At 36.2% G+C, this 27547-nt stretch overlaps 1 protein-coding gene across 3 annotated transcripts; it reads left to right on the top strand.

Moving 5' to 3' along the window:
* The first annotated feature begins 8151 nt into the window (after positions 1 to 8151).
* Positions 8152 to 27047, top strand: LOC135595163 (protein arginine N-methyltransferase 5-like). 3 transcript variants are annotated; one of them, XR_010480294.1, is made up of 24 exons: positions 8197 to 8764; positions 10165 to 10282; positions 16813 to 16922; positions 18022 to 18111; positions 18237 to 18311; positions 18603 to 18694; positions 18815 to 18890; positions 18994 to 19080; positions 19333 to 19420; positions 19565 to 19659; positions 19741 to 19776; positions 19866 to 19934; positions 20307 to 20375; positions 20518 to 20571; positions 24603 to 24677; positions 25258 to 25350; positions 25425 to 25528; positions 25629 to 25677; positions 25750 to 25836; positions 26041 to 26143; positions 26249 to 26336; positions 26419 to 26512; positions 26607 to 26793; positions 26884 to 27047. XR_010480294.1 is itself a non-coding variant. In XM_065085721.1 (23 exons), the coding sequence occupies exons 1-23, from the start codon at positions 8630 to 8632 to the stop codon at positions 26688 to 26690; spliced, it is 1971 nt and encodes a 656-aa protein (XP_064941793.1). In that variant the 5' UTR covers positions 8152 to 8629; the 3' UTR covers positions 26691 to 27047. The 3 variants fall into 3 exon arrangements, 1 of the variants encoding a protein (XP_064941793.1); XM_065085721.1 differs by having other exon boundaries at positions 8152 to 8764; positions 26607 to 27047; XR_010480295.1 differs by lacking the exons at positions 25629 to 25677; positions 26249 to 26336; positions 26419 to 26512; positions 26607 to 26793; positions 26884 to 27047 and having other exon boundaries at positions 8486 to 8764; positions 26041 to 26077.
* The last annotated feature ends 500 nt before the right edge of the window (positions 27048 to 27547 follow it).

Here is a 27547-nt window from a genome sequence, read left to right as displayed (position 1 = left end):
AATTGTTTAAGTTCTTTGCCTCTTGTATTGCAATTATTTTTAGATCCTAACTCTTTGGACGGGATCTTAGTATTTTGTTAATAAGTTCAAAATTAGAAAAATATTTACCAAGACTTTTTATACCATTGATGGCATCCATAAAATAGGTGTACATGTCTCTAATGGTTTCGCTTGGTTTCATATGAAACAATTTAATACATATATCAAAAAATTAACTTTAGAATCTGTAACCCTACTTATGCCTTCGTGTGTGATTTTAAGAGTATATCAAATGTTATGTGCAGTTTCAAAAGTTGAAATATGATTTATACTCATTTTTATCTAAATCACAAAATAAAGCATTCATAGCTTTAGCATTCAAAGAGAAAGTCTTCTTCTCCAAATCATTCCATTCGTTTATTGGAAGAGAAGACTTTGAAATTCGTTTTTAATGATATTTCATAACTTAAAATTTATAGAAAGTAAGAAAACTCTCATTCAAGTTTTTCAATATGTATAGTTCATCCTATTAAACATAGGACGACGAATGATAGAGTAGCCCTCTTGAAATCCGATAAAAGTCATTTCTCTTAGGTATTAAACCAAATGAGAAAAACATGGCTTTGATACCAACTACTAGGACCGAAATTAGCACTAGGAGGGTGAATTAGTGCGTATATAAAATTATGTCGAGTCAGAAATCTTCGTACAATAAAACTGTATCAAGGAGTGTTCAACTTTAAAAACATCTGTAAGAGTGTGCAACTAAAGTAATGAGGAAGTAAAGCAGTTTGCAATAAAGGTAAATAGCAAAACAGAAATACAAACCGATTTATAGTGGTTCGGTCGTCGTGACTTACGTCCACTCCCGATTCCTCCTCACTCGAAGCCACCAGCTTCCACTATCAATCTTCTTTCCAATGGACAAAGATCAACTATCCTTATACTCTTTCTCCTTTTCATAGGTTCAGGAGAGAATCTTTACACCCCTCTTTTACAAGTGTTCTCTCACACACCTCCCTTAGGACTATGACTAAGTTTTTGGAGGAGGGACTTTATACCTAAAAAGAGTTTTACAATTTTAGAATCATAGAGTTTTTGCTCTCTTTTCGTTTGTATTCCAAGCAAGAATTTGTAAGGTATTTATAGACCCCAGATGACTTCAAAACTTGGAGCTAAAATTCAAATTCCTAGGTTTTCGGGTTATTGGTGGTACCACCACCTGTGCTGGGTGGTACTATCGCCTGCAGTATTAACACTGAGCAGTACCACCACCTGACACTAGGCGGTACTACCGTCCAGTCTTGCGATACTACCACCTAACATAATCTAAGAGACTGTGTCTTGGAGATTGAGCCTCTAGCGGTGCCACTGCTTGACTCAACTTTTTGGTTATTAAATGAGCCTTTCTCTTGGCCCAAAATAGCCTCAATATAGGCCTAGTTGGCCCTTAATTGAGTTGGCCTAATTCCAACCTAATTGTAACTTAAAACTACTGAGATCTAGATAATTATTATAAAGTATTAATCACATGTTGTCCGACATGTTATTGGTTTATCGACGATTCATCCAATCCTTCATGCATCATCTTCTTTTACGACCTTTTGCCCAATCGATATATTGACCTCCGCAACTCTGATCTTCTTGGCGTAATATTCGCTCTTCTAGGCTCGATGCTCGAACTCATAGCATGAAGCCTTCTACCGACACATCGATCAATCCTCCGGTTCGACATCCAATTTTCTGACATGTTCCACTCTAGTCCAACATTGATTCTTCTTACTTTAATTGTCTTTTTATGATCAAAGCTAGTCTCGTGTCACTTAAACACATATTAGATCATAACTTTGTTAGTTAGTTTCATCATTAAAATCTGATATTCAACATATGCAATTCACATTGGGCACATTAGATCTTAGTATTGCTTGTTGAAAGACCTGCAAACTTAATTTATGAAAATATTATGGAATTGGTTAATAAAATGAATGCTTGGGAAAGATCTAATAGGCTTAGTTTAATGTTTAAAAAAATGATGATTATAAATAATATAAAAACTTTATTTTTGACTATAACTAGCGCACGAGAATATTTAAGGGCTATTAAAAACAGATTTAAATTTGCTGATAAGTCATTGACTACATTAATGAAAGAATTGATTATGACTTAGTACGATGGCACTCGAGGGATTCAAGATCATATCCTCAACATGGCTGACAAAGCTATAAAACTTAAAACATTAGGCATGAATGTTGATAATTAAGCATGAATGTTGATGAATATTTCCTTATATCGTTCATTCTTAATTCTCTTCCGCCTTAGTTTAGCCCAATCAATATTCACTATAATATAAATAAGGATAAGTAGAATTTAAATGAGTTAACTAGTATATGTGTTTAGGAAGAATTAAGATTAAGGTAGAAAAGTTCTCATAATGTTATGACTACTACTTAAGGAGTTGGTAAAAAAAAAAATAAAGTTGAAGTATCATCCATCAAAGAAATTTGTCAGGTTTGAAAATAATAAATAGATTAATGAAAAGAAAACTTTCACAGTAAAATACTTCTTTTATGGCAAGACAGGACATATGAAGAAGGACAATATTAAATGCAAGACTTGGTTAAAAAAGAAAGGTATAAACTCCACCTTTGTATGTTTTGAAATAAACATTACAGAAGTTCCTTCTAATGCTTAGTAGATTGATTCAAGTACTTCTACTCATGTTACCAATAACATGTAGGGATTTTATTTAACATAAAAACTAAAAAAATATAAAAGATTCATTATTATGAAAAATTATCTAAAAGAGAAAGTAATATCATTGGGAACTTATCGCCTACACCTAGAGACGGGTCATCTGATAGATCTTGTTGACACATATTATGTTCCTACTATTTCTAGAATTCTTTTTTATCTATAATTGATAAGTTAAGATATTGTCTTTCTTTTGGTAATAGTAAACTCAATATATTTTATGATTCAATAAAAATTAATTTTGAAATTCTATGTGATAGCTTATATAGAATTAATTTGAATCTTGAGTTTGCACAAACACTATTGACCCTACAATAAAATATTAGATTGAAACATAATTCTAATAATGAAAGATCTTCTATATTGTGGCGTAGAGGATTATGGTATATCTTTAAGGAAAGAATTGAAAGATTAGTGAAAGATAATATTTTAAAAATTTTAAACTTCACTTATTTTGATATTTGCATATATTACATTAAGAGAAAGCAAACTAAGCATATGAAAAAAAATATCATAAGAAGTAGAGAACTCATTGAGATTATTCATACTGATATTTGCGGACCACTCCATATTTCCTATTTATAAATAACCTATATAGATATGACTATGTGTATATAATACATGAAAAGTTTCAAGTTATTGACACTCTTTAAGTGTACATAAATGAGGTCGAGAGACAATTATATTATTATCAAAATCTAATAGGGGTAGTGAGTTTTATGATATATATGATTAATTAGATCAGAATATTAGTCCTTTTACTAAATTATTAAAAAATTAAGATATTTATACTTAATATACTTTCATAAGTATGCTATAGCAGAATGACATTACTAAAAGATTAAATCATATTCTTATAAACATGATTAGAAGCATGATGAGTTATTCCTTTATGCTTCAGTCAATGTGGGGTGACACTCTTAGGATAACTATATATATCTTGAATATGATTTATAATAAGTCAATTCTATTAACTCCATTTGAGTTAAAGATTGATAGGAAACCCAATCTAAGACATCTATATATTTAAGAGTGTGTTGTAGAGATAAGAGTCTTCAATCCACATGAAAGGAAATTGAATCCAAGAACTATTTTTGGATATTTTATTGGTTATCCAAAAAAATCCAAGGGATACATATTTTATTACCCTAATTATAGTACGAGAATAGTAGAATATTGTAATGTAAGATTCTTAGAAAATGATAGAATTAATGAGAGTAAAAAAATCTTAAAGGATCAATTTTGATATTGAAGAGGTAAAAGTTTATTCTCCTTTATCATCTCCTATTCGAGATATTATTATTTCTCAAATCATTGAAAGAATTGATGAGGGTGAATAACAAAATAATATTGATGAACTCTCACATGATATTAATATCACCGCTAATAATCTTGTAGAACAACTACAATCGATAGTTTTGATAATATCTTAAAAGAAAAAGAAATATGTTATTTCTGATGATTATGCAGTATATCTATAAGAATTAGATTACGACAAAGGGATGAAAAGGGACCCCTTATTGTTTTCACAAGCCATGAAAATTAATGATTCTAAAAAGTGGTTTGATGTCATAAAAGAAGAGTTAAAATCGATAAACTAGAATGATTTTTTAGAACTCATTGAATTATTCAATAACTATAAAAGAGTCGGTTGCAAATAAGTCTTTAAGACAAAACACAACTTAACGGAAAATATCGAACAATATAAAGGCAAACTTATGACCAATATTTTTCTCATAAAGCATCAATTACAATAAGACCTTTTTTTCGACTTATAAAAAAAACTCATTAAGGATCGTCATGACATTAGGTAGCTCATTATGATCTTCAGTTATATCAGATGGATATGAAAATAATATTTTTGAATGAGGATCTAGATAAGGAAATCTATATGGATCAACTTGAAGGATTCATAGGAAAGGAAAATGAAAGTTGGGTTTACAAACTTAGGAAATATATTTATAGCCTTAAGCAAACTTCTAGACAATGATATATAAAGTTTCATAATATTTCTTTGGATTTAAAGAAAATATTATTGATCAATGCATATATCTAAAGGTTAGTGAGAGCAAGTTCATTATATTTGTCTTATGTATTATTGATATTTTGCTTGCTAGTAATGATCTTGTCTTATTGTTCGAAACCAAGATATTTCTCAATAAGAATTTTAAGATGGTTGATATGGATGAGGCAATATATGTTATTGGCATTGAGATATTCAGGAATAGATCTAAATGATTGTTAGGACTGTCTTATAAAAGATATATTAACTGAGTCTTAGAGAGATTTAATATACAACTTTGTTTAGCCAATGATACACCTATGACTAGAGGTGAAAAATTTAGTCAAAACCAATGTTTGAAAAATGACTTAGAAAAGAATCAAATAAAAGATATTTCTTATGCAATGCAAAGTTAGAAGTTTATTATATGCTCAAATATATACAAGACTAGATATTAGTTTTGCAGTTATAATGCTGGGTAAATACCAGAGCAACCCAGGAATGAAACATTGAAAAGCTACAAAGAAAGTAATGAGATATCTGTTGGAGATAAAAGATTATATAATACTTATATACAAGAGATTAGATTAGCTTAAAGTGATGAGATATTCAAATGCTGATTTTATAAATTATCTCGACCGTAGAAAGTTCATTTTAGGATTTATATTCATGTTGATTGAAGGGAAAATTTCTTAAAAAGGTATAAAGCAATCGCTTATTGCATCATCAATAATGAAAATTGAATTTGTGACGTACTTTGAGGCCACAAATCAAGTTTTATGGTTGTGAAATTTTATCTCATGACTTTGTATGGTTGACTCAATTGTTAGGTCGCTAAATATATTTTGTGATAACACCATAGTAGTTTTCTTTTATAAAAATGGTAAGTACCTTAGTGGTTTCAAACATATTGAGATAAAGTACTTAGTGGTTATATAAAGAGTCCAGAAACAATAAGTATTAATTGAGAACCTAAGCACTACCATGATAATTGTTGATTCCTTTACTAAAGTTTTATAGTCTAAAATATTTAAAAAATATATTGTTGGGACTTGTGAGCAAGCTAAAAAAAGATATAATAATGAATGTTTAGGAGGATATTATTATTGATATTTTTTTTACTCAACTAAAATTATTTATTTTTGTTATCTTATTTATATTCATATTTATACATATTATACTTAAATATAATAATAGGATTATCTTGATAAGATAAATTATAGGGATCATTGTGGACTATATTAGGAAAGACTAACAATCTTGTGGTATATAAAAGAAAGTATGACATTGATGATATACAATCACTATAACTCACATTAACAGATGAACCTAATATAGTATTATTATATTTATTGGACTTATTAGTTTATTTTTTAAAATTCATGATTAGATATAAAAAATACTTTTCAAAATTTTTAGAATCTAATTAGGTAAAATTATTTTCAAACAAATTTTTTTTTAATTATTTTAATTTTGAATCTCTTTTATATCTTATTAATTAATGGGCTAATTAGGATAATATTAAATTATGTGGCTCTATTTAATTGATAAAATATATTATAGATTGATTAGATTATGATGAAAGTTATAATTAATAGAAAAGAAGTCTATATTAAGATAGTATTTGTTAGAAGATGTTGGGAGAAACTATCATAATTATTTATCCTATATCCTCTACTCTCACCTATATATAAATAGAACCTCTAGGTACTAAATGACGTATGACGTATATGACACATGATATATTACGGACGTGGATACATGACAGTCATTATGAGATTATGGTTCCTCTAATCCATCAATCTAAGTGGTCAGGTAAAAAAAACAAAAAAGAGCCTAGTTTTCAAATCCAAAGATAGTAATTTATAGATCGACACCCTATAAATCTGATAAAGTTCTTACCAAATGATCTCTGATGTCATAAATTCAATCGTTATTTATTTGAGATAAAAATTTCAAACATATAGCATATTACATATTTACATATTTTATGCTGAACCTCTATCTTAATCTATCTAAGAAAAGAAAAGCCAACTTCTCCACCATTTCGTTCCTTTCAAATACACTAATGAACTTTTCTTCCTTTTGCAGATTTCTTATATATATATATATATATATATATATTGTTTCACATGTTTGATTAATTTACATATTCTGAATATAAATTCTGAACCACTGTCTACTTGAACAACTTCTTTCTTTCTTTGTTTCGAACCTGTGTTCAGTTGTTTTCTGCTACGTTTGGTTTAACTTTTCAATATATTTCTCTTAAAGTTAGATAAATCTAGTTCTTGATTCTAATGTTTTGATGTAAATGTTATCAGAGTGTAGGTTATGGTGGCAGAAGATGATGACATCTCATCTGCTGTTTGATGGGAGACCAATAGAGCTCTCGGATGACATTTCTGCTGTTCTTCAAGAATCCATCATATCATACGAGAATGGGTGCTTTGGTAGGTACTTCGTTCCTTTCTAAATTTATCTGGAATTTGATTAAAGAATATTTAAAACTCGGTTTAAGGAGATCGAGTAAGCTCAAATACTAAATTAAAATTTTATTCAATGTCATCTCAAATCCAAACATGATGAATGACTATCTCAATTCAAACATAATTTGTATCATAAATTACTTCCAAAAGTATTGGAATCCAATTTAAATGGGTTATACATAGGCTTCGATACCGAAATGAAAAAGAGAGAGAGGAAAAAAAAACCTATTTGCCTTACTTACGACTAACCAATTGAGTTATACATATTAAGGATTAGGTTGATAAATATTTTAGGAGTCTTAATATGATTTAAAAATTAAAGTTGAAAAAAAAATCATTTATGATTTAAGATTTATTTATAAAAACCTAATGTGTCTATAGCTGTGGGTAAGATAGCAAGATATGATAAAAAAAACAAAAAAAAACTTTGGTACTCTTCGAGTTTGTGAGAGAAAAGATGAGAATTTTTGTTTTTAAGGTTTATGTCCGAACATTGAATTTGCAATGAAAGATGCCATAGCCATGGGGGCTGTAAATGGATCGGATCTTAGTTCCATCCGATTCAGCATCTGATCCAAATGACCAAATTTGGACCAACTTTGAGATACGTGAATCCGAATCTCAACATTATGGATTTGGTCGAGCTGGATACCACGGGGCTCTATCTCGAGTCTGCAGAGGTTCGTCGCGCCGCGTTTCGGACCGAATTCTTGGGACCTAGAATCCGAATCCGATTCCTTTGCAATCATTTGTAGTACGGATCTCGGGAAATGGAATCCGAGTCCGATCGATTTGCAATCGGGTTCTAGCAGTTAAGATGATGCTTTATAACGGGAAGCGTGTAACGGTTTCGGGGCCTCATTCCGCTCATTGTAAATGGGGTCTTTATATAGCCCTCGACAGCGGCCCGTGGCGTAGGAACCCCGCTTAAACCCTATTCCTCGCCGCTTCGCCGTCCCCCCTCTCGGTCGTCGGGTTTGTGGAGGGAAACGGTAGCGGCTGGTCACTCGGTCGTCAATCCTCGTCTCGCTGTTGCTCCTCAGCGCCTTCTTCTTAGCGATTCTGCAGTGGCTCCTCCATTCCTTTCCTTTTGTTGGGATTGTGAACTGTAATCATCTGTGCAGCTGATGTCCCTGGAATTTGACCCGTAGAGAGTCGATCTTTTGCCTTACGGCTCCTTTTTCTTTTCTGTCTTTTCTCTTGCCTTTGCCCTTTGGAGGCTTGAAGCCTTACACCAGGAATAGCCAAAGATTGCTATTTTGTTGTTTTACACTCATCTTCTAGTAGACTGGGTACAAGTCGCAATTCATTCTAGAAAGACTGTATCTTTAGGGTTATTTTCTATTGTGCTCTTTCTTGAGAGCACATTTTTGCTCGCCCAGAGGATTTAGGTTGCTTTGCTTCCAAAATGCCGCTTGGGCAGAGGCCAGGGGACAAAAGTGAGTCACGGTATTGTGGAGTGGAGACGGAATTCCATGATGATATGCCTCATCTCCTCACTGAAAGCCTTTCTGGTGGTTTTGACTTCATAGTAGCTCCTCTGGTTGGTAACGTTTTCCTTCTCTTTTCTTTGATCCTTATTTGTTGTTGACAAGTGAGTTCTCATATTAGGATTGGATGCTCTACTTTAAGCTATATGAGGAGCAGGAATTATTCTTAGATTAAAAAAAAAATTCTTAGATTTGATTTTCTGCGTAAATTCAATATTCCTGCTCTTTTCTTGGGTCTAAATAATTCGTGACTTTGTAATGGTAGCTGAAAGCTACCAGTGGACAAGAAAATGATTTAATTATTGTCAATTAGCCAATCCAATAGAAGTCAGGCACACCAGTCTATGAGTTTGTGTGAGTGGTTTATAAGCACACCAACAATGTTGAAATTATGGTATTTAACTTCGAGTGGTATGAATTGAGACTCTTCGTCAGATGCCTTTACTGCTGTTTGTATGATTATGTTTTGAGCAGTTTTTTAGTTATCCTTAATGGCCCCTTGCACTCTCTTATTTCGGAAGATTGCCTATTAAAAAACTAATACACTTCAGTGCCGTAATGCACATTGAAGCATCTACACTAGATTATTTTTATTGTCTCTGCTTCTGATCATATGGAATAATAAATCAGACATTCAAGAAAATCCTGAATTTCCACTTCTGAATAGCAAGCATCTTTATGTATTCTTTTTAGTCTTTTGAGTACTGTGTGGATGTAAAGGAGTGGCAACCCAAAAGATATTTTCCGCTTTTGAGCCATAACAAAAGAAAGGAAGTTGCAAAGGTCATTACATATCTGTGTGTCTGTAAACGTAACACTGTATGAAAAGTATCATCTTGTATGGCAGACGTTCTTTCATGATTGTATATTTATTACTAGGAGTCACATTGTAGTCAGAACACTTCTAACAGAATTATACTGATCAGTGGTTAGCTTATACTAGCTATTAATGTATTATCGTGTAGCATTCTGAACATAAAAGTTATAATCAACCATAAAACTAGCTGGTATATGCTTCAACCTTTTTCTTTGGTGTCTTTCATCTCTTCTATAACCTATTTTATCATCTCTTTGAATGGACTATCAGCAACATATAATCTGGCTGCTTTATGACATGCTATTTTGAAACTTGTGCTGATAGTGAAGGATTTGATGCATCAAGGTAGTTCGTGATGTGTACATATTTATCATACAAGTTGTATGTTTATCTGCATGTATAAATCTGTTTGACCCTCTTATCTCTGAACCTCTTGTAGAACTGCCTCTTTCTGATCTATATTTCTTAGAAATTATAAGGAACACATTAAGCAAGGAAGTCTGAGAAAATGCAATTTCTAATGTTGTGTTTGTTAATCTCAAAGGCTTACATTTTTTATAATCCCATCTAGTTGATACTGATCTTTGTCTTTGTCATTGGTCAGATTCATACTTATTTGTTGACTGCTTGGTGCAGATTGATCCTAGTTATAGGCCTAGTTCCACGAGTAATGGAGGAAGTGGTTCTTTGGTTTTACCTGTTGCAGCATCTGACTTAATTCTTAGCCCTTCACAATGGAGCAGTCATGTTGTTGGTAAGCTTTGTATGCAATCAGTGTCTGTGCAGTTTACATGGGTATATCTTGATGTTTATGCTGTTCATTTTCAGACTAAGTACCTTCAGGCTTGTAGTTGTCATAGGTTTTCCCTTCTTAAGAGTGGGCTAAGCCAATTAATTTTCATAATAAGTACAATCAGGCTTTTAGTTTTATTCATTATAAGTACACATGTAAAAAAAAGGTGAATGTCTTTTAGTTGTCATATGTTTTTCTTTCTCCTCTCTGAAGGGTGGGTTAAAACCAAGGATTTTTAATTTCGAATAATATCGCCCGTACTGGGTGGTACATATCGGCCCGCCACTAGACCGGTATGTGGACCACTCGCTACCTAGCGACACAGTCGATTGGGGCTGCTTCTGCCTCATTACCACCCTAAATTGATCGATGGTAGTCGATTTCACCCGTCGCTGCCCGCTACCAGGTGATATTAGCCAAGGGATAGCCGAGGGAGAAGAAAAGGGAGAACCTGGAGATCCGATGCCACTCTCCCTTGACGGTCCTGATCCGTCCTCGCCCTCCCTCGATGGACGCGACAGACGAGATGTCGCCTCCTCGTCTAAGGTGACGAGGCCTTAGCGTCGTCGGTGACTTTTGCTCATCTGCGCAAGGAGAAGAAGCCTCAACGACGTCGTGGGGAGAAGAAACAGAGTGTTGTCGAGGCGACATTTCTTCTCCCCACGTGGGAAGAAGAAACGAGGCGACGAGGCGGCGATGTCACCTCATCGCCCTTTTTTGCGGGGGGAGAAGGAAACCTCGGATTCTTCTCCCTATGCGTGCAGTAAAAGGAGGCGACGTCGCCTTATATATATACCGAGCGGTATATATAATAAACATTTTCACCGAAATGTCACGGACTTAGCTGGTTTTGGCTAAGTCGTGTGGTACCCTTGCGTGTCCGTCCGCAAAGGTCAGCCTCCCATGGTCCCTTAGGACCTACAAAAGAGAAAACGGGTTAGAGAAAATGCCTCACTCGGGATTCACATGCAAACATTTCCGAAAACACTTTATAGACAATGCAAATTACAAATAGACTTTACAAGCTCTGAACGGTTGCATAACAAAGTGTCAAAATGGTCCACTACAGACCAAATACCTCTCACAAGTGTCCACATGACATAACCTTTATTTACAAGCCTAAGAAGGCCACCAAACCTAACTAAAATGGGGCTTTTAAGCCTTCGACCATCCCTCTACATGCTGTGCAAAGCATGAACAAACCAAAAGACACGGACATATATAAGTATTACATCAAACATCCTGTTTAGAACTTTGTCCGTGACATTCTCCCCCACTTATTCCTTCGACGTCCTCGTCGAAGCCTTTTGCCGACACTGCAACTCCTCGCCTTTACTGAATCTTCTATCTTCTGCTTTAGCTGCAATGCGCCTCTTGGCTCCCAGCTGCTCTTCGCTGCTGTTGTTGAGTAGTCGAACTTTTGATTCGCTATGCTGTTTCAACTCGCCAATGACTTTGACTCTAGTGTGGGGTTGGCTGAGTTGTGTTGATCCTTGTTGATTCCTTCGGATCATCCAGATGAAGGAAAAGATCATTCTTACTATGTGCCAGTCTCTCAAATACCACATGCTGCTTGAACTGGGTGGATGCTTGTTAGAACTTTAACGAGCATCACCTCGCAAACTTTCGAAGTTTTGGGTCATTCCTCCACAAAATGTCCATCGACTCTTCTTTCATTTAGTTGTCACTTCCAAGTAGATTCGCATCACTTCCGCTTTCGATTGACATTCTGTTGGGAAATAAAGCGGATAATTTACTCTCAATAGCATTGATCATCATTGGTGAGGATTTGATAACTATTGTCTTCTATTATCTTCGAAGGGTCTTTGAACCTATGCAACGCTCCTTTGCTGGATAGATAAGAGAATTGAGGTACTCGGTTTCGCCCATTCTCTTAAGAGTTTGAGAAGGCAATGGTTACTTGGCTTCGCTCGCCTTCTCAAGGGTTGTACTCCATGCATCGAGCTGGTTACTGACCTTCGCCTACTCTTTGCTCACACTTTTGAAGCACTCGAAGTGTTTGCACTCCTTGCATTGAGTTAGCTACTGTGATTCACCTTCTCAATGCCATCGAATTTCTGGAATGCAGGAAGTTTTCACCTCAACTTGGAGTAATTCTCTAATAGATTTGGTCACCTCTGGGATTGTACCGTCTTCTTCATCAACCCTGTCGCCTACTCCACTGAGTAGCAAAGGTACAACATCGCGTATTGCCTGTTTCGTTCCTTGGTCGTGCACTCTTGCATGACTCGAAGTCCTTCACTTTTGGCTATCTTGATGAGGAGCTCGTTGACACCGGTTTTACGAAGTTCCTTGGCCTCTGCCCTTCAACCTTGTCTCGGTACTTATAGTTTGCCTCTGCATGCTCCACCTCCTCAGCCCCTTTCACGACCAAGCGCTCTCCCTCCATGAAAGCAAGGGATCAATGACTTTCACGGATGTCCCGCCTCTGCAGTACCATGGCGTTGTCATGCCCATGACCCTATTATCCGTCGCTTCGCATCTGCATCCATTTTTTTTCATGATAAGTAGATATGTCTCTGTGGCACTCCTCCGAGTCTACCTCCATTCTAACTGATGCTTGATTTTGGGTAGTTAAGTCCCTCTGGACTCGTCGTCGTTTCCTCGCTTTTCCTTTCGACCCTCTGCTTCAACACCTTTGTGTTCTCCAAGCAGCTCCCTTTGGTCGATGGAAAGACAAACTGCAACTCCCATGCATGGCCTCTGCCATCACGTTATAGGGTTTGCACCAATTCTGTTCTCCTTAGCTTCCTTGGTAGCAACGTTCGCTTACTCGACCTTGTCCTCTGACTTGCCGGGCTTCCTTAAGCGAATATGGGCTCTGGAGCAGCCCAACTCTCAAACTGCTTCGATCATACCTCTGCATGATCAAGTCCCTCCCATGGGACTCACTGGTACTTGCATTCGAACTTTTCCCTCGGTGGAACACAGCCCTTATATGCTGATAACTAAGGCTTTTATCTGATGCAAGATTCGATGCACGCACGGAAGACCCGCCTCTGCGGTACTATGACCTTCAATCCTTGTATATCGCATTGCCACGAATTGTTCCACCACGATCCTGCACTATGTCGCCTCCTAGTGACATCTCCATTGCATTCTGATCCTAGTGGGATGAACTCGAATTGTGATCCTTCCATGTGTGGCCTTCGCCATTACATCGTAGGGTCTCTTCCACCTTCGATTTTGTTCGCTCCTTTGGCAATCGACCTTCGGCCACCCACTCTTGGGTCACACCTAGATGAAGCACCGCTCTAGGACAATCCGTCGCCTAGTAGCTCCCGAAGTCTACCGACTTCGTTGAAAATGGTGCACCATTGTCTGGATCTTGGGCCTTTGCCCCTACTAGCACAATCTCTGCTGTGCACCGCTTCCTTCATGGCAACTTGAATGGCAACACTGTGATATATTCTTCAAGAGTACTTGCCTCCGCGTCCTTTTGCCTCGTGCCAAGGCCTTCTGAACCCAACTTCGCCTCCACAAGTTGAGTCGCCTTAGTTCCTCCATCAAATACTTCTTTGAGATAAGGTGCATGTGCCCATAAGCTCCCTTTGTCTTTGGCACCATGTAAGATGAGTCCGCTCCATTAACATGAAGGACCCATGGAACAACATGATCCTGCTCTTGCCTCTGCAAGAGTTCATGTCCTTGACCTCTATCCAAGGAAAGCTCTGTGCCTTCACGCTATGTTCCATCTTCTATGTCGGCTCTTTTCATGCGTCTTGGGTACTTCGCCAAGTTACACCCAACTTGCTCCGCTCCTCGTTTTTGCATTGAGTTGATGGTGGCTCTCGCGCCCATCATTCCACGGTTCAGCCCTTCCTTGAGTCTGATCTCCATATTGACTCTAAGTGTGCCTTCATTTGTGTTGCATTGGGTCGCTCCCCCACTTGATCTCGCAATGTATCCACCAATGCATTCTCTCAAGCGAGATCATGCGACAACTCCTCGCCGCTCGCTTGGTCCATTGTGTTTCGTGGAGTTGTTTTTTTTTAGGTACTCCTCAACATGTGCGGTCTGTTGCACATGATTCTCCCTCTGGAGAGCCGGGACTTATCTCTCCTGGATATCTATCCCGTTGGAGCAACATCTCTCTTCGTTTTGGAGACCACCATCCCCTTTGACTACTCCGATTTGCTAAACAAACTGCGCATTGTTTTGCCTCTTGCAAACACACTTGCTAGATTGCGACTCCACGTCAATACAGCCCCCACTGCACCACTCAAGGCCTAGCAACATGCTGAACTCGCTGCACACTTCAGCCTCCTAAGGACGTATCCTTCACATGCCGAAGAGAAAGTTTCAATGCTCCATGGTGTCGAGTTTCGGTCGCCTTAGGATGGCCACGAACATTCCATCGTCTGCATACAAGCCCTTGCATGAGTATCGAATTCTTCGAGTTAGCAATTCCCCTCACCTCTGTGAGCTTTGCACAACTCTTTCGGTCGCTGAGCAACTCATTTCACCTTGCATGGTCTCATCCTTTACCAAGTGTCTCGCTTGCCTTGAGCACCATCAAGTATAGTTGTCAACGTTGAGTCGTAGCTCAAACTCAGCCATCCCAACCTTTATGCGCTCCGCATTCTTCCAAGCTTGCTTGTTCTCGTTGTGCCTCTTGCGCGAAGGGTTGACCATTCCTTTGAATGCCAATCTCAGATGCCCGCTCCTCCGAACGACTCCTTTTCCCTATATCTCCATGCTCGTTTTCCCCCAAACGATCGCGCGTGTGCTGACTGCCCTTAACGCAGTCCCGCTAGGTCCCCCACGTTTGCATGCCAAGTGTTTCTATGAGTGTTTGTCCCGTTCTGATACCATCCGTCACGAACTTAGTTGGTTTTGCTTAAGTCGTGTGGCACCCTTGCGTGTTCGTCCGCAAAGGTCAGCCTCCTCGAAGCCTCCCATGGTCCTTTAGGACCTACAAAAGAGAAAACAGGTTAGAGAAAATGCCTCACTCGGGATCCACAAGCAAACATTTCCGAAAACACTTAATAGACAATGCAAATTATAAATAGACTTTACAAGCTCTGAACGGTTGCACAACAAAGGGTCAAAATGATCCACTACAGACCGGATATCTCTCACAAGTGTCCACATGACACAACCTTTATTTACAAGCCTAAGAAGGCCACCAAACCCAACTAAAATGAGGCTTTTAAGCCTTCGATCGTCCCTCTAAATACTGTGCAAAGCATGAACAAACCAAAAGACACGGACATATATAAGTATTACATCAAATATCTCGTTTAGAACTTTGTCCGTGATAGAAAGGTGGGAATGTGAAACTAGGATGTGAGGAGAATAAGAAGCTGGGAAGATCACAGGTGGTCAGGTAACAGGCTCATCAACAACGATTATATCAAAAAATTGGGAGGAAATATATAGAATGATATACATGAAAAAATTGAGAATTTTTTGGTATTCGGCATAATTTTTGAAACTTGTGCTGGAATTGTGGTATTTTAAAGGATTGAAGTGGTAAATAAGTAAAAGAACTTCAAAGATGAAGAAATGATGTCTATGAACTTATTTCTGATGTGTTGTAGTTTAGAATTAATTCATGAACAAGGCTATATTCTTATTTAATTTGTGACAATCCTTTCCCATAGTATATGAAAAAGTAGTTTGGAGTTTACTTTATCGGATAATTTTACCCATATCAAGCATTTCTATTTATATATATGCAAATTATTATGTCTCTAAAGTTGGATAATTGGGTTAATGGTCCCAAACTTCTGCCCATAATATAGTGCTTTAGATTTAAAAACATCATTTTAGTAACAGCGTGTGATTTTAATTTCCAATTTCAAGAAGCTGTTTGTTCTGTTAAATGGTCAAGCTTTCATGTATACACAAATGGAGATTTCACTGTTCAGCACACAAACTTGGTCATTATTATAATGTCACTCCAAGTTATATAATCACAAACTCATAACAGTATGTTGTTTGAAAAATTCAGTCTATGACCAACTTGTTTGTCACTTAGTTGTTCCTGGTTCGGTTCTTATACTGATACATTTCATCGCATGTTGCACAAATCAAGGTTCACAATTTCGTGTATTTGTGATGTACCAATCAGGGTAAGAACTGAAACCATATCATTGTACCGAGTCTTGGTACGCCGATACCTACTGAGTCTTGAAAAGAGACTGAAAAAAAGCAACTGGTTTTTTTTTCTCTACACATTCGCACCATTGCTAACCAAGTTGTAAGTGACAAAAAAGGCTACAAATCAATGTATGGTTTGGTTCAAATTATGTACTTGAAGGACCACTAGATTATCATGATTATCAAATCTATAGATATTTGTGCTTCCAAAACTTAATAAGCTAAAATTAAATGATCATGTGTTACATATTCTCTGTCACTTGCTAATCTTGTTACAGGTTAATAAATTATGTTATTTTGCTTGCCTGTTAGCCTGCAGGGATGTTGTTTATTGGTTGACAGAAGTGTTTTAACTTTTTGTCTAGGTAAAATTAGCTCATGGATTGACTTAGATTCGGACGATGAAAAAGTTCGATTAGACTCAGAAATTACATTGAAGCAAGAAATTGCATGGGCTTCACATCTATCCTTGCAGGTTTATACTCTTGCAAGTCTTCTGTATTCATATCCTGTTATGGGTTACTATTGTGATGGTAGAAGAGTTTGTGACAGTCGTTTGCCTTCTCTTTCTTCTTATATATTTGGATCTTGGTGCATGCCTATTTATGCATGACTTTTTGCCTAGCACCCATGCCAGATATCCTTATCTAATCATCCATAACAGTGATGTATCTATTTTCTTAGAGATTCATGTGAGATAGATACTATCTGTCCTTAAGATAGTCAAAGATGAAGTTTGCTACATGGAATCCTTGATAATGTTTTGAACAGTTAGATGTATCCTTGATGGAGGATAGAATAAGGTAAAACCTAAGGCATGCTATCTCATACTGGGTAGGTCCCAAGCTGGACTGTCTGGACCGCCAGTATTGGTGTATTGTGTCGGTATACCGATATGTACCGGAGATGAAGGAGAAAAGAGGATGGAAGAAGAGGAAGCATGGAGGAGGAAGAAGACGAGGCGTGGAGGAGGAAGGAGGAAGAGGAAGGAATAGGAGTAGGCGGCAGAGGAAGGGGAAGAAGCATACCTAGAAAAGAGGTTGGTGGTGTGCAGTGGGCGGCATTAGACGATAGCGAGCTCTACACATATGGAGAAGAGGGCTCGCGATTTGTGAAATTGTGAGCCATAATTGAAGGTTCTTTCTAGAGAAAATGGACTGGACTGGACTGCCCGAAATGGGGGTAGTCCATGTACCAGTTCACATTCAAACTGGTAAATATTGTTTGATACAGACTAGTCCTAGCAAAATTGCAATCCTTGGTAAAACCATTTAAGATGGGATTTTAATTTTCAATAGGAGATACATAGATGCAATGGATGGATGAAGTGAGTTGATCAGAATCAATGGGTCTAGGGGAGATAGAGGTAGATCTAAGAGGACTTTACTAAAAACATAAAAAAAAGCAGTTGATTGCATTTAATTTAACTGCCAGCGTTGCCTTATATAAAGCTGAATGTTGTGAATTAGGACATTGGTCATTAGTTGTTGTTGCTGATACTTGAGATAACTTGTTCTCTCCTCTACATGCCTCTAGCATTAAAATGATAATATACTTCCAAATATGTATTGCAGGCTTGCATTTTACCCCCTCCTAGGAGAGCTTCTTGTGGTAATTATGCAAAATGTGTAAATCAAATCTTGCAAAGTACAAATAACATGCAGGTATCTTCCCACAGCTAAATCTCTTATTTGCATGACAATGCAGTGTTGCACTCTTTTATAATTCTTATAGTCTGTACCAAAATTTGTCTATTTTATATTTCTTATTGTGCTCTTTCTTTTATAAGTTGTGGCTTAGGGTACCATTGGAGAAGTCTGAACCCATGGATGATGGTTCTGCAAATGCAAACTCTGACTTTTCAGTAAGTGCAATTGTGGATACCTTGTCTGGTTACTTGTTGACTACTTCATGGTTGATCAATTTACAGCTATCTTTTTACTCTAAATAATTGTTTTTGTTAAGATGAAACCTATTAATGATGCATAAAGCTTAGTAATTACAGCTAATTGAGCCAGTCTTTAGTTTTGGTCACTAAAATCACAACATTGTTCTAAGAACTGATTTGCCTATATTGCTTCCAGTGTCATGTCTGATCTTCTCATTGGAAATCTTCCTTTCATAAGCTATGGTTATCACCCACTGATTTCTGCAGGGCGGAAGAATGTTTGATTCATGGGAGTGGTGGAACTCTTTTCGGCTGCTATGTGAGCATCACAGTCAACTATGTGTAGTTCTTGACATTTTGTAAGTGAGAATGATCATGTTTTTTTTGTTCCTTTACCATATTTTTGGTAGCCACAGTAATTTACCTGAAGTACATTTTGGTTCTCAAAGTTGGATTCTAAGTTGGAAAACATGAATCAGGAGTTCTCTGCCATCGAATAACTCCATTGGACGGTGGTTTGGAGAACCAGTTAGAGCAGCTGTCATTTATACCAATGTACATTTTCTCAGATTTGAAGGCTAAATTTGGAATGTACCCCTAAATTGATTGTTTTGTTTGTATTTGAAATTCTCATTAGTTTATATTCTTGTTTTAATAGTCCTTCTTAACCAATGCAAGAGGATACCCTTGTCTTTCAAAACGACATCAGAAGTTAATAACGGAGTTCTTCAATCATTCTGTTCAGGTGAGTTTTTCTAATGATTTATGTTTGTTGTTTATCCATTAATTAACATAAAAGAGATTTTCCTATGTCTTATATTGGAAGTGTTTTTGTAATTATCAGCCTGTGTTTTCCATGTTGGCTGTAAATATTCTCCAATCACTGATATTTTTGTGTTACTTTTTTCTAGTATGATATGTAGTAAGTGAGCTTAATAGATGCAAAGTTGGTTTTGCTCATCCTACAAATCCTCCTCACTCAATGTTTTTATTGTAGATAGTAATTTCTGGAGGCTTGCTTCACAACATCTCTGGTGAAAGCATCAAAGCTTTGCCTGCTAATGATGATGATAGTCATCTTGAAGGTTAGAAATTTTGTCATGAATCATTGGAGCTGCATAGTGTTTGAAGTTGTCTTTTATTTTTTTCATTCATTTGCATGCTTATTTGCACCTAACGTAGCGTGCATTTTGATCAATCTCCCTTAAAAAGCCACCTTCTTTCATTAGTTATGCCTACTCGGCATGCATTGAGGCCTTACCTGGATTATATTGCATACTTATACCAACGGATGGATCCTCTTCCTGAGCAAGAACGTTTTGAGGTTGTAATTACTATCAGGATTTTGATGTAGTATTTTATTACTGCTCCTGTCATTATTCAACTTATTTAAGTCTTCTTACAGCTTGGCTATAGGGACTTTCTGCAGTCTCCATTGCAGGTAAATTTTATTTGCCATATTCATCAATCAGTTATTGATTAGCTCCTGTCAATGAAAATCTTAATGGTCATAGCTCTATTTTGTTACAGCCTCTTATGGATAATCTGGAGGCTCAAACTTATGAGACATTTGAAAAAGATATAGTTAAATATAGTCAGGTTTGTTTCCCATATCATTATCTATTTTGTGGATGCAATAAGAGCATCTGAATTTCTGGTACAGCACTTCTTGGATATGACTATATGATCCTGTATGACGATATATTTCACTAACACTTGGTAATACTTGTTACAAATTGCTACCAGTTTATGTATGAGGTTTACTATGTATTGCTAATTATCAGCTTCACTTTATTAAAAATTGATGATAAACGCATGTTCAAGTGAGTGAAATTTCTAGTTAATCTTTATGACATTTTATTGGCTAAAAAGAATTACCCAGTGTATCCTGTATGTATAGTTATTTTGCTATATTAGCTCATCTTTTTAGTTTAGCTCAAGTATGGGGCTTAGTTGTGTTATATGTTACAGTACCAAAGAGCAGTTTGCAAAGCTTTGATTGACAGGGTCCCTGATGAGAACGCATCAACAAAAATAATGGTGAGATTTAATTCACATCTGTCTTGAATTTTCCTTTAGGTGTGTGGTGTTTCGACATGTTAAATAGATAATTTTATTGTATTATGATGCATTCTGTTATCTTTATTCTAAAATGACCAACATTTATTTTCATCTACACAAGGTACTAATGGTTGTGGGAGCTGGAAGAGGACCACTTGTAAGAGCATCTTTGCAGGTAGTTTCTTTTGCCTCAACATGACTTTCACATTTGAGAAGAATTTGGCTCGAAAAAAATCCTCTTCAAATGGTATCTTAAAGGAAGAAATCTGTCAGATGGCTATAAGACCACCATGTTTGATGAGCGTCCTCTTTAAAACGTGGGTTCACACATGCACCCACCAATAGTTTTTTCCATTCTTTTAAGTAGAGAAACCACCGGTGAATATACAAAACCACCCTAGGAAGCAGGACATATTACCAGAACTGCATTCGACTGTGTATATCATGTTGTAAGACTTGTAATAGTTTGAAATAATGACAACTTGCCTATAGTGAATATTTGATGATATATGAGATCTTCTTTGGGCTTGCCACTTAAAGGAACTTATATTTTGGTCATTTTCTGTTAAGTAATCCCTTCTCTGGATTATTGTTGGCCAGTAACTTCTCGTTTGGTTCCTTTAGGCCATCTTGGACAGGTTATATTTAAAATGGTCTTTTAGGTTATTTCTTTGGCGAATATTTTCTGGTCTTGTTTATGCTTCTCATCAACTCCAGACATTTTTACATCTGCATAGTACAACTATTTGGTCTAATTCTTACCATATAGAAGTGTTCTTATCAAATTAAGTGGTGATGAAGCTTCCTACCTTGGAATTTTCAGAATACACAATTAGATTTGTGATACCTGCAGTTGGGATTTTTTTGTTCAAAGTTCAGATTTGTCTTTTTTACTCTGATCTCTCATTGCAGAATTTTTATTGCACACTTTTTCCCTTATTGATTGCAAAGGAAAATGGTGGAAAAGGATTTTTCCAAGGAGAAAGTATTCCATGAAAAATAAATGCAATCTTGAAATGGATATATGAGTTTCCTAGGAAATAAGATTAAAGAATCTTGTAATTTATGAATAAATAAGGGCAGTTTTTATCAAGGATACAATGAAGTATGACTTCTCAATTGGTTTGGACATGATTTAAGAAGACCTATATATGTATAGGAAAGCATGTCAATTAGGATTAAGATTAGAGGTAGAACCAGGGTAGAGGTATTCTATTACCTTTATCAGAAATAATAACAAATTTGTTGCCTCGTAGTTTGACCTGTGATATTGCATTATAGCTCAAGTCGAAGCTCAATGAGGGGAAAGGATCGATATAGCCAACAACTATAGATGGCTGGGTCCTTGTGGCTCCTTGTTATATCTGTCCCACCATTTCAGTTAAAAAATATTAGGAATTGATCCTTAAGGGCATGCATTGTCTACTTCATTCTATAAGTTGTTACTATAATAGTAATTACTAATTACATTTTAGTAAGTTTTATTGTTAAACATGCCAGAAAACTTGCTCTTCAAATGGTATCTTAAAGGAAGAAATCTGTCAGATGGCTATAAGACCACCATGTTTGATGAGCGTCCTCTTTAAAACGTGGGTTCACACATGCACCCACCAATAGTTTTTTCCATTCTTTTAAGTAGAGAATTCACCGGTGAATATACAGAACCACCCTAGGAAGCAGGACATATTACCAGAACTGCATTCGACTGTGTATATCATGTTGTAAGACTTGTAATAGTTTGAAATAATGACAACTTGCCTATAGTGAATATTTGATGATATATGAGATCTTCTTTGGGCTTGCCACTTAAAGGAACTTATATTTTGGTCATTTTCTGTTAAGTAATCCCTTCTCTGGATTATTGTTGGCCAGTAACTTCTCGTTTGGTTCCTTTAGGCCATCTTGGATAGGTTATATTTAAAATGGTCTTTTAGGTTATTTCTTTGGTGAATATTTTCTGGTCTTGTTTATGCTTCTCATCAACTCCAGACATTTTTACATCTGCATAGTACAACTATTTGGTCTAATTCTTACCATATAGAAGTGTTCTTATCAAATTAAGTGGTGATGAAGCTTCCTACCTTGGAATTTTCAGAATACACAATTAGATTTGTGATACCTGCAGTTGGGATTTTTTTGTTCAAAGTTCAGATTTGTCTATTTTACTCTGATCTCTCATTGCAGAATTTTTATTGCACACTTTTTCCCTTATTGATTGCAAAGGAAAATGGTGGAAAAGGATTTTTCCAAGGAGAAAGTATTCCATGAAAAATAAATGCAATCTTGAAATGGATATATGAGTTTCCTAGGAAATAAGATTAAAGAATCTTGTAATTTATGAATAAATAAGGGCAGTTTTTATCAAGGATACAATGAAGTATGACTTCTCAATTGGTTTGGACATGTTTTAAGAAGACCTATATATGTATAGGAAAGCATGTCAATTAGGATTAAGATTAGAGGTAGAACCAGGGTAGAGGTATTCTATTACCTTTATCAGAAATAATAACAAATTTGTTGCCTCGTAGTTTGACCTGTGATATTGCATTATAGCTCAAGTCGAAGCTCAATGAGGGGAAAGGATCGATATAGCCAACAACTATAGATGGCTGGGTCCTTGTGGCTCCTTGTTATATCTGTCCCACCATTTCAGTTAAAAAATATTAGGAATTGATCCTTAAGGGCATGCATTGTCTACTTCATTCTATAAGTTGTTACTATAATAGTAATTACTAATTACATTTTAGTAAGTTTTATTGTTAAACATGCCAGAAAACTTGCTCTTCAAATGGTATCTTAAAGGAAGAAATCTGTCAGATGGCTATAAGACCACCATGTTTGATGAGCGTCCTCTTTAAAACGTGGGTTCACATGTGCACCCACCAATAGTTTTTTCCATTCTTTTAAGTATAGAAACCACCGGTGAATATACAAAACCATCCAAGGATGCAGGACATATTACCAGAACTGCATTCGACTGTGTATATCATGTTGTAAGACTTGTAATAGTTTGAAATAATGACAACTTGCCTATAGTGAATATTTGATGATGTATGAGATCTTCTTTGGGCTTGCCACTTAAAGGAACTTATATTTTGGTCATTTTCTGTTAAGTAATCCCTTCTCTGGATTCTTGTTGGCCAGTAACTTCTCGTTTGGTTCCTTTAGGCCATCTTGGACAGGTTATATTTAAAATGGTCTTTTAGGTTATTTCTTTGGTGAATATTTTCTGGTCTTGTTTATGCTTCTCATCAACTCCAGACATTTTTACATCTGCATAGTACAACTATTTGGTCTAATTCTTACCATATAGAAGTGTTCTTATCAAATTAAGTGGTGATGAAGCTTCCTACCTTGGAATTTTCAGAATACACAATTAGATTTGTGATACCTGCAGTTGGGATTTTTTTGTTCAAAGTTCAGATCTGTCTTTTTTACTCTGATCTCTCATTGCAGAATTTTTATTTCACACTTTTTCCCTTATTGATTGCAAAGGAAAATGGTGGAAAAGGATTTTTCCAAGGAGAAAGTATTCCATGAAAAATAAATGCAATCTTGAAATGGATATATGAGTTTCCTAGGAAATAAGATTAAAGAATCTTGTAATTTATGAATAAATAAGGGCAGTTTTTATCAAGGATACAATGAAGTATGACTTCTCAATTGGTTTGGACATGTTTTAAGAAGACCTATATATGTATAGGAAAGCATGTCAATTAGGATTAAGATTAGAGGTAGAACCAGGGTAGAGGTATTCTATTACCTTTATCAGAAATAATAACAAATTTGTTGCCTCGTGGTTTGACCTGTGATATTGCATTATAGCTCAAGTCGAAGCTCAATGAGGGGAAGGATCGATATAGCCAACAACTATAGATGGCTGGGTCCTTGTGGCTCCTTGTTATATCTGTCTCACCATTTCAGTTAAAAAATATTAGGAATTGATCCTTAAGGGCATGCATTGTCTACTTCATTCTATAAGTTGTTACTATAATAGTAATTACTAATTACATTTTAGTAAGTTTTATTGTTAAACATGCCAGAAAACTTGCTTTACTCAAAACTGCCCTTTATCTCATCATGGATTTATATAGGCCGGATAAACTTAATGCTTCAACTTCATTCTGCAACTGTTATGCTGTTTTTCGTTTTGTCTTTCTTACAGAGTCTCTAGATGTCTTATGTATCAAAGTGATTATACTACAGGCAGCAGAAGAAACAGGTCGGAAACTAAAAGTTTATGCTGTAGAGAAAAATCCCAATGCCGTCATTACACTTCATGTGAGTTGGTTTTTAATCTTGGACGGTTATCATGTTTTATTGTCTCTTGATGCTAGTTATTATTGGATTGTCATAGTAATAAAAGGGAACTGAATGGAGGCTGGATGGCATGGCTCATTTTTTCTCCGGACAGTTGTTGGGATAAGCACTATGTTTGGTAATTACTAAAAGAAAGTGCAAGAGAAGAATATGAGCGAAGAGAAAATGACTGATTTTAAAATTTTCTCCTATGACTATTATTTTATTACCTCATGAGAAAATTTGTTTCTACCGTTCTTCTCGCCAATTTGCTCAATCTAAATAGGCTGTAAAGATTCATTCATATTCTCTTGCATCATGAAATAATTTACCCAATGGTTGTAGTTTCTGGTCTCTTATTCCCTAAAAGTTCACCAGAATGTGGATACTATTTAGTGAATATAATTGTATCTCAGTGGAATTTATTAAACTGCTAGAAGTACTACAATATTTGGCTTTCGGTCTAAAGTGGGTTTCATTTTAAGACACTGCTGACAATGTTTACATTGGTACACAATGTACTAGTCAGCAACTCACGATTGACTCTCTTGTTCTGTGACAGAGTTTGGTTAAATTGGAAGGATGGGAAGACATAGTTACTATAATTTCAAGTGATATGCGTTGCTGGAATGCCCCAGAAAAAGCTGATATCTTGGTTAGGAACTACCACTTTTTGGTGCCATGTTTTGAAATACTTGTTGTAGAAGTGTTACAATCATCTTGTGCTAGGTGAGTGAGCTGCTGGGATCATTTGGTGATAATGAACTCTCACCTGAATGTCTTGATGGAGCACAGACGTTTTTAAAGGCAGATGGGATTTCTATTCCGTCATCGTGAGTTCTTTCTTATTGAACCCAGTGGTTCTTGGTTTTAATTATGTTGGTATTGCATTTATCATAGAAGAAATTATTAGATTGTTGGTGACGTCTCCAGATATACAAGCTTTATTCAACCTGTGACAGCAACAAAGTTATATAATGATGTATGTCATTAGAAAACTCAAACCATCCTCCTTTTAATGTCGTTTAATGCTGACACAGATTTATTTGTGCAGGTGAAGTCACATAAGGATCTTGCACATTTCGAAACTGCATATGTTGTAAAACTGCACCGTGTAGCAAGGCTTGCTCCATCTCAGCCTGTGAGAATCTGCCTCATTTTTGTGTTTCTTTTTTTTTATTTTGGATTAGCAGATGCATTATTCCATAAATCAACTAGCTAATCTTTTTATTGCCTGTCTTTTGGTAGCTGTGGCTCTTAAATTGTGGTGCTTAGCTTGGTCTTCGGGGTTATGTTCATTCCTCTTGGTCCTTTTTAACCTTATTTGTTACTTCTTCTTGATCAGGTGTTCACATTTACACATCCAGAATACTCTAAGAAAAGCAATGAAAGATATAAAAAGTTATGTTTTGAGATACCTTCGGACAGCGGATCGGCTGTGGTGCATGGTATGCTGTTGACTGGTTTATGACATCTTTACTCATGAAGTTTTGACATTTAGAGGGATCATATCCAAGTCTGCTTTCATTTCTGTCATGGTTGGTTTTGGATAGGTTTTGCTGGTTATTTTGATGCAACACTTTATAAAGATGTACATCTTGGCATTGAACCATCCACTGCAACACCAAACATGTTTAGCTGGTACTACCTCATTGTGATCTCATCAACCCCTTGTGCTTTATAGAACTGCTAATAGTACCCTCCCACCACGTGTATCAATCAGGTTCCCAATCTTCTTTCCTCTGCGGACACCTCTCTTTGTACCTACAGGATCTCCTTTAGAAGTCCACTTCTGGCGATGCTCAAGTGCTTCAAAGGTTCCCATGCTTCAGTTGTTTAGTTTGGTCATCGCTGAATATTCTTTTCTTTTTTTGATATTACCGCCTCATTTTCATCACCTCCATGATGCAGGTCTGGTACGAGTGGTGTGTTACTTCTCCCACTACTTCACCAGTTCATAACAGCAATGGCCGCTCATATTGGGTTGGGCTATGAATCCTTGCCATGCACCACCTCGATGTCTGCATGCGATGAAGGAGCTTCTTGGTGAAGCAATTAAAAATCATATTAGCAAGTGCCATGAGTTGGACAGTGATGAGTAGGATGAATATGTTATATGAAACAAGTTTATTTGTCTTGTCATTTTCCATCTCTTCCTTGCCTTCCTCAAAAATGATCTTTTTTGTAGGTCTTATTAGTTTTCAAAGTCGAGGTTTTTGCTTCCTAGTTGGATTCCTTAAATGGTGGCCTGTGCATTTCCATTCATATGTTTTAGTACAACCAAGGATGGAGATAATACATCTACAGTTGATTTACTGCTTTAAGAGTAAATATAGGCACAGATTGATACAACTGTTCTAGTGGTAATGTTTTTAAACCTGTTTTGTGCGGTGTTAGCAGCCTTCTTTATTATTTATACATGGTTGATGCTGATTGTATAAGACATTTTTGACTGCTATGTGATTGTTATTTATTTATAAACGTTCACAACAATCGACTTCACAGTTCAATCAGAGTCGTCTTGCAAAAACCTGCGACCAGACTAATTAAAGCCTACCCTTGTGTTATCCTTGATGAGACCGAGTGTCATCAGTATTCATTTTGTAATTTTTCAGTATTTATTATTGAGTACAAATCATCAAACGAGGGTTCCATTTTTTTCATATACTTGTTGCTCATAACAATTGTCTCCAAAGATGGAATGGTAGTACTAATCTTGTGTATAATTGATGATATTTTCTGGTCTGACAAATGAATGATATTGGATCATGTGATCGATCATATGGATCAGGAATTTGTTTCTTTTTTTCCTTTTTTGTTTCGTTTTGGATGATATCGGATGGTATGGATTG

The sequence above is a fragment of the Musa acuminata genome, chromosome BXJ1-10 (assembly GCF_036884655.1).
Source record: "Musa acuminata AAA Group cultivar baxijiao chromosome BXJ1-10, Cavendish_Baxijiao_AAA, whole genome shotgun sequence".
In the NCBI taxonomy this organism is placed as follows: domain Eukaryota; kingdom Viridiplantae; phylum Streptophyta; class Magnoliopsida; order Zingiberales; family Musaceae; genus Musa; species Musa acuminata.
This window is presented reverse-complemented; position numbering and strand designations above follow the sequence as displayed.

Excerpts from the sequence above, each read along its gene's own strand:
- LOC135595163 (XM_065085721.1), top strand. The coding sequence starts at position 8,630 with ATGCCGCTTGGGCAGAGGCCAGGGGACAAAAGTGAGTCACGGTATTGT. Across the intron at positions 18,891-18,993 it reads CAGCTGTCATTTATACCAAT|TCCTTCTTAACCAATGCAAG; the intron begins GTACATTTTCTC and ends TTGTTTTAATAG. Across the intron at positions 25,529-25,628 it reads GGGATTTCTATTCCGTCATC|ATATACAAGCTTTATTCAAC; the intron begins GTGAGTTCTTTC and ends TGACGTCTCCAG.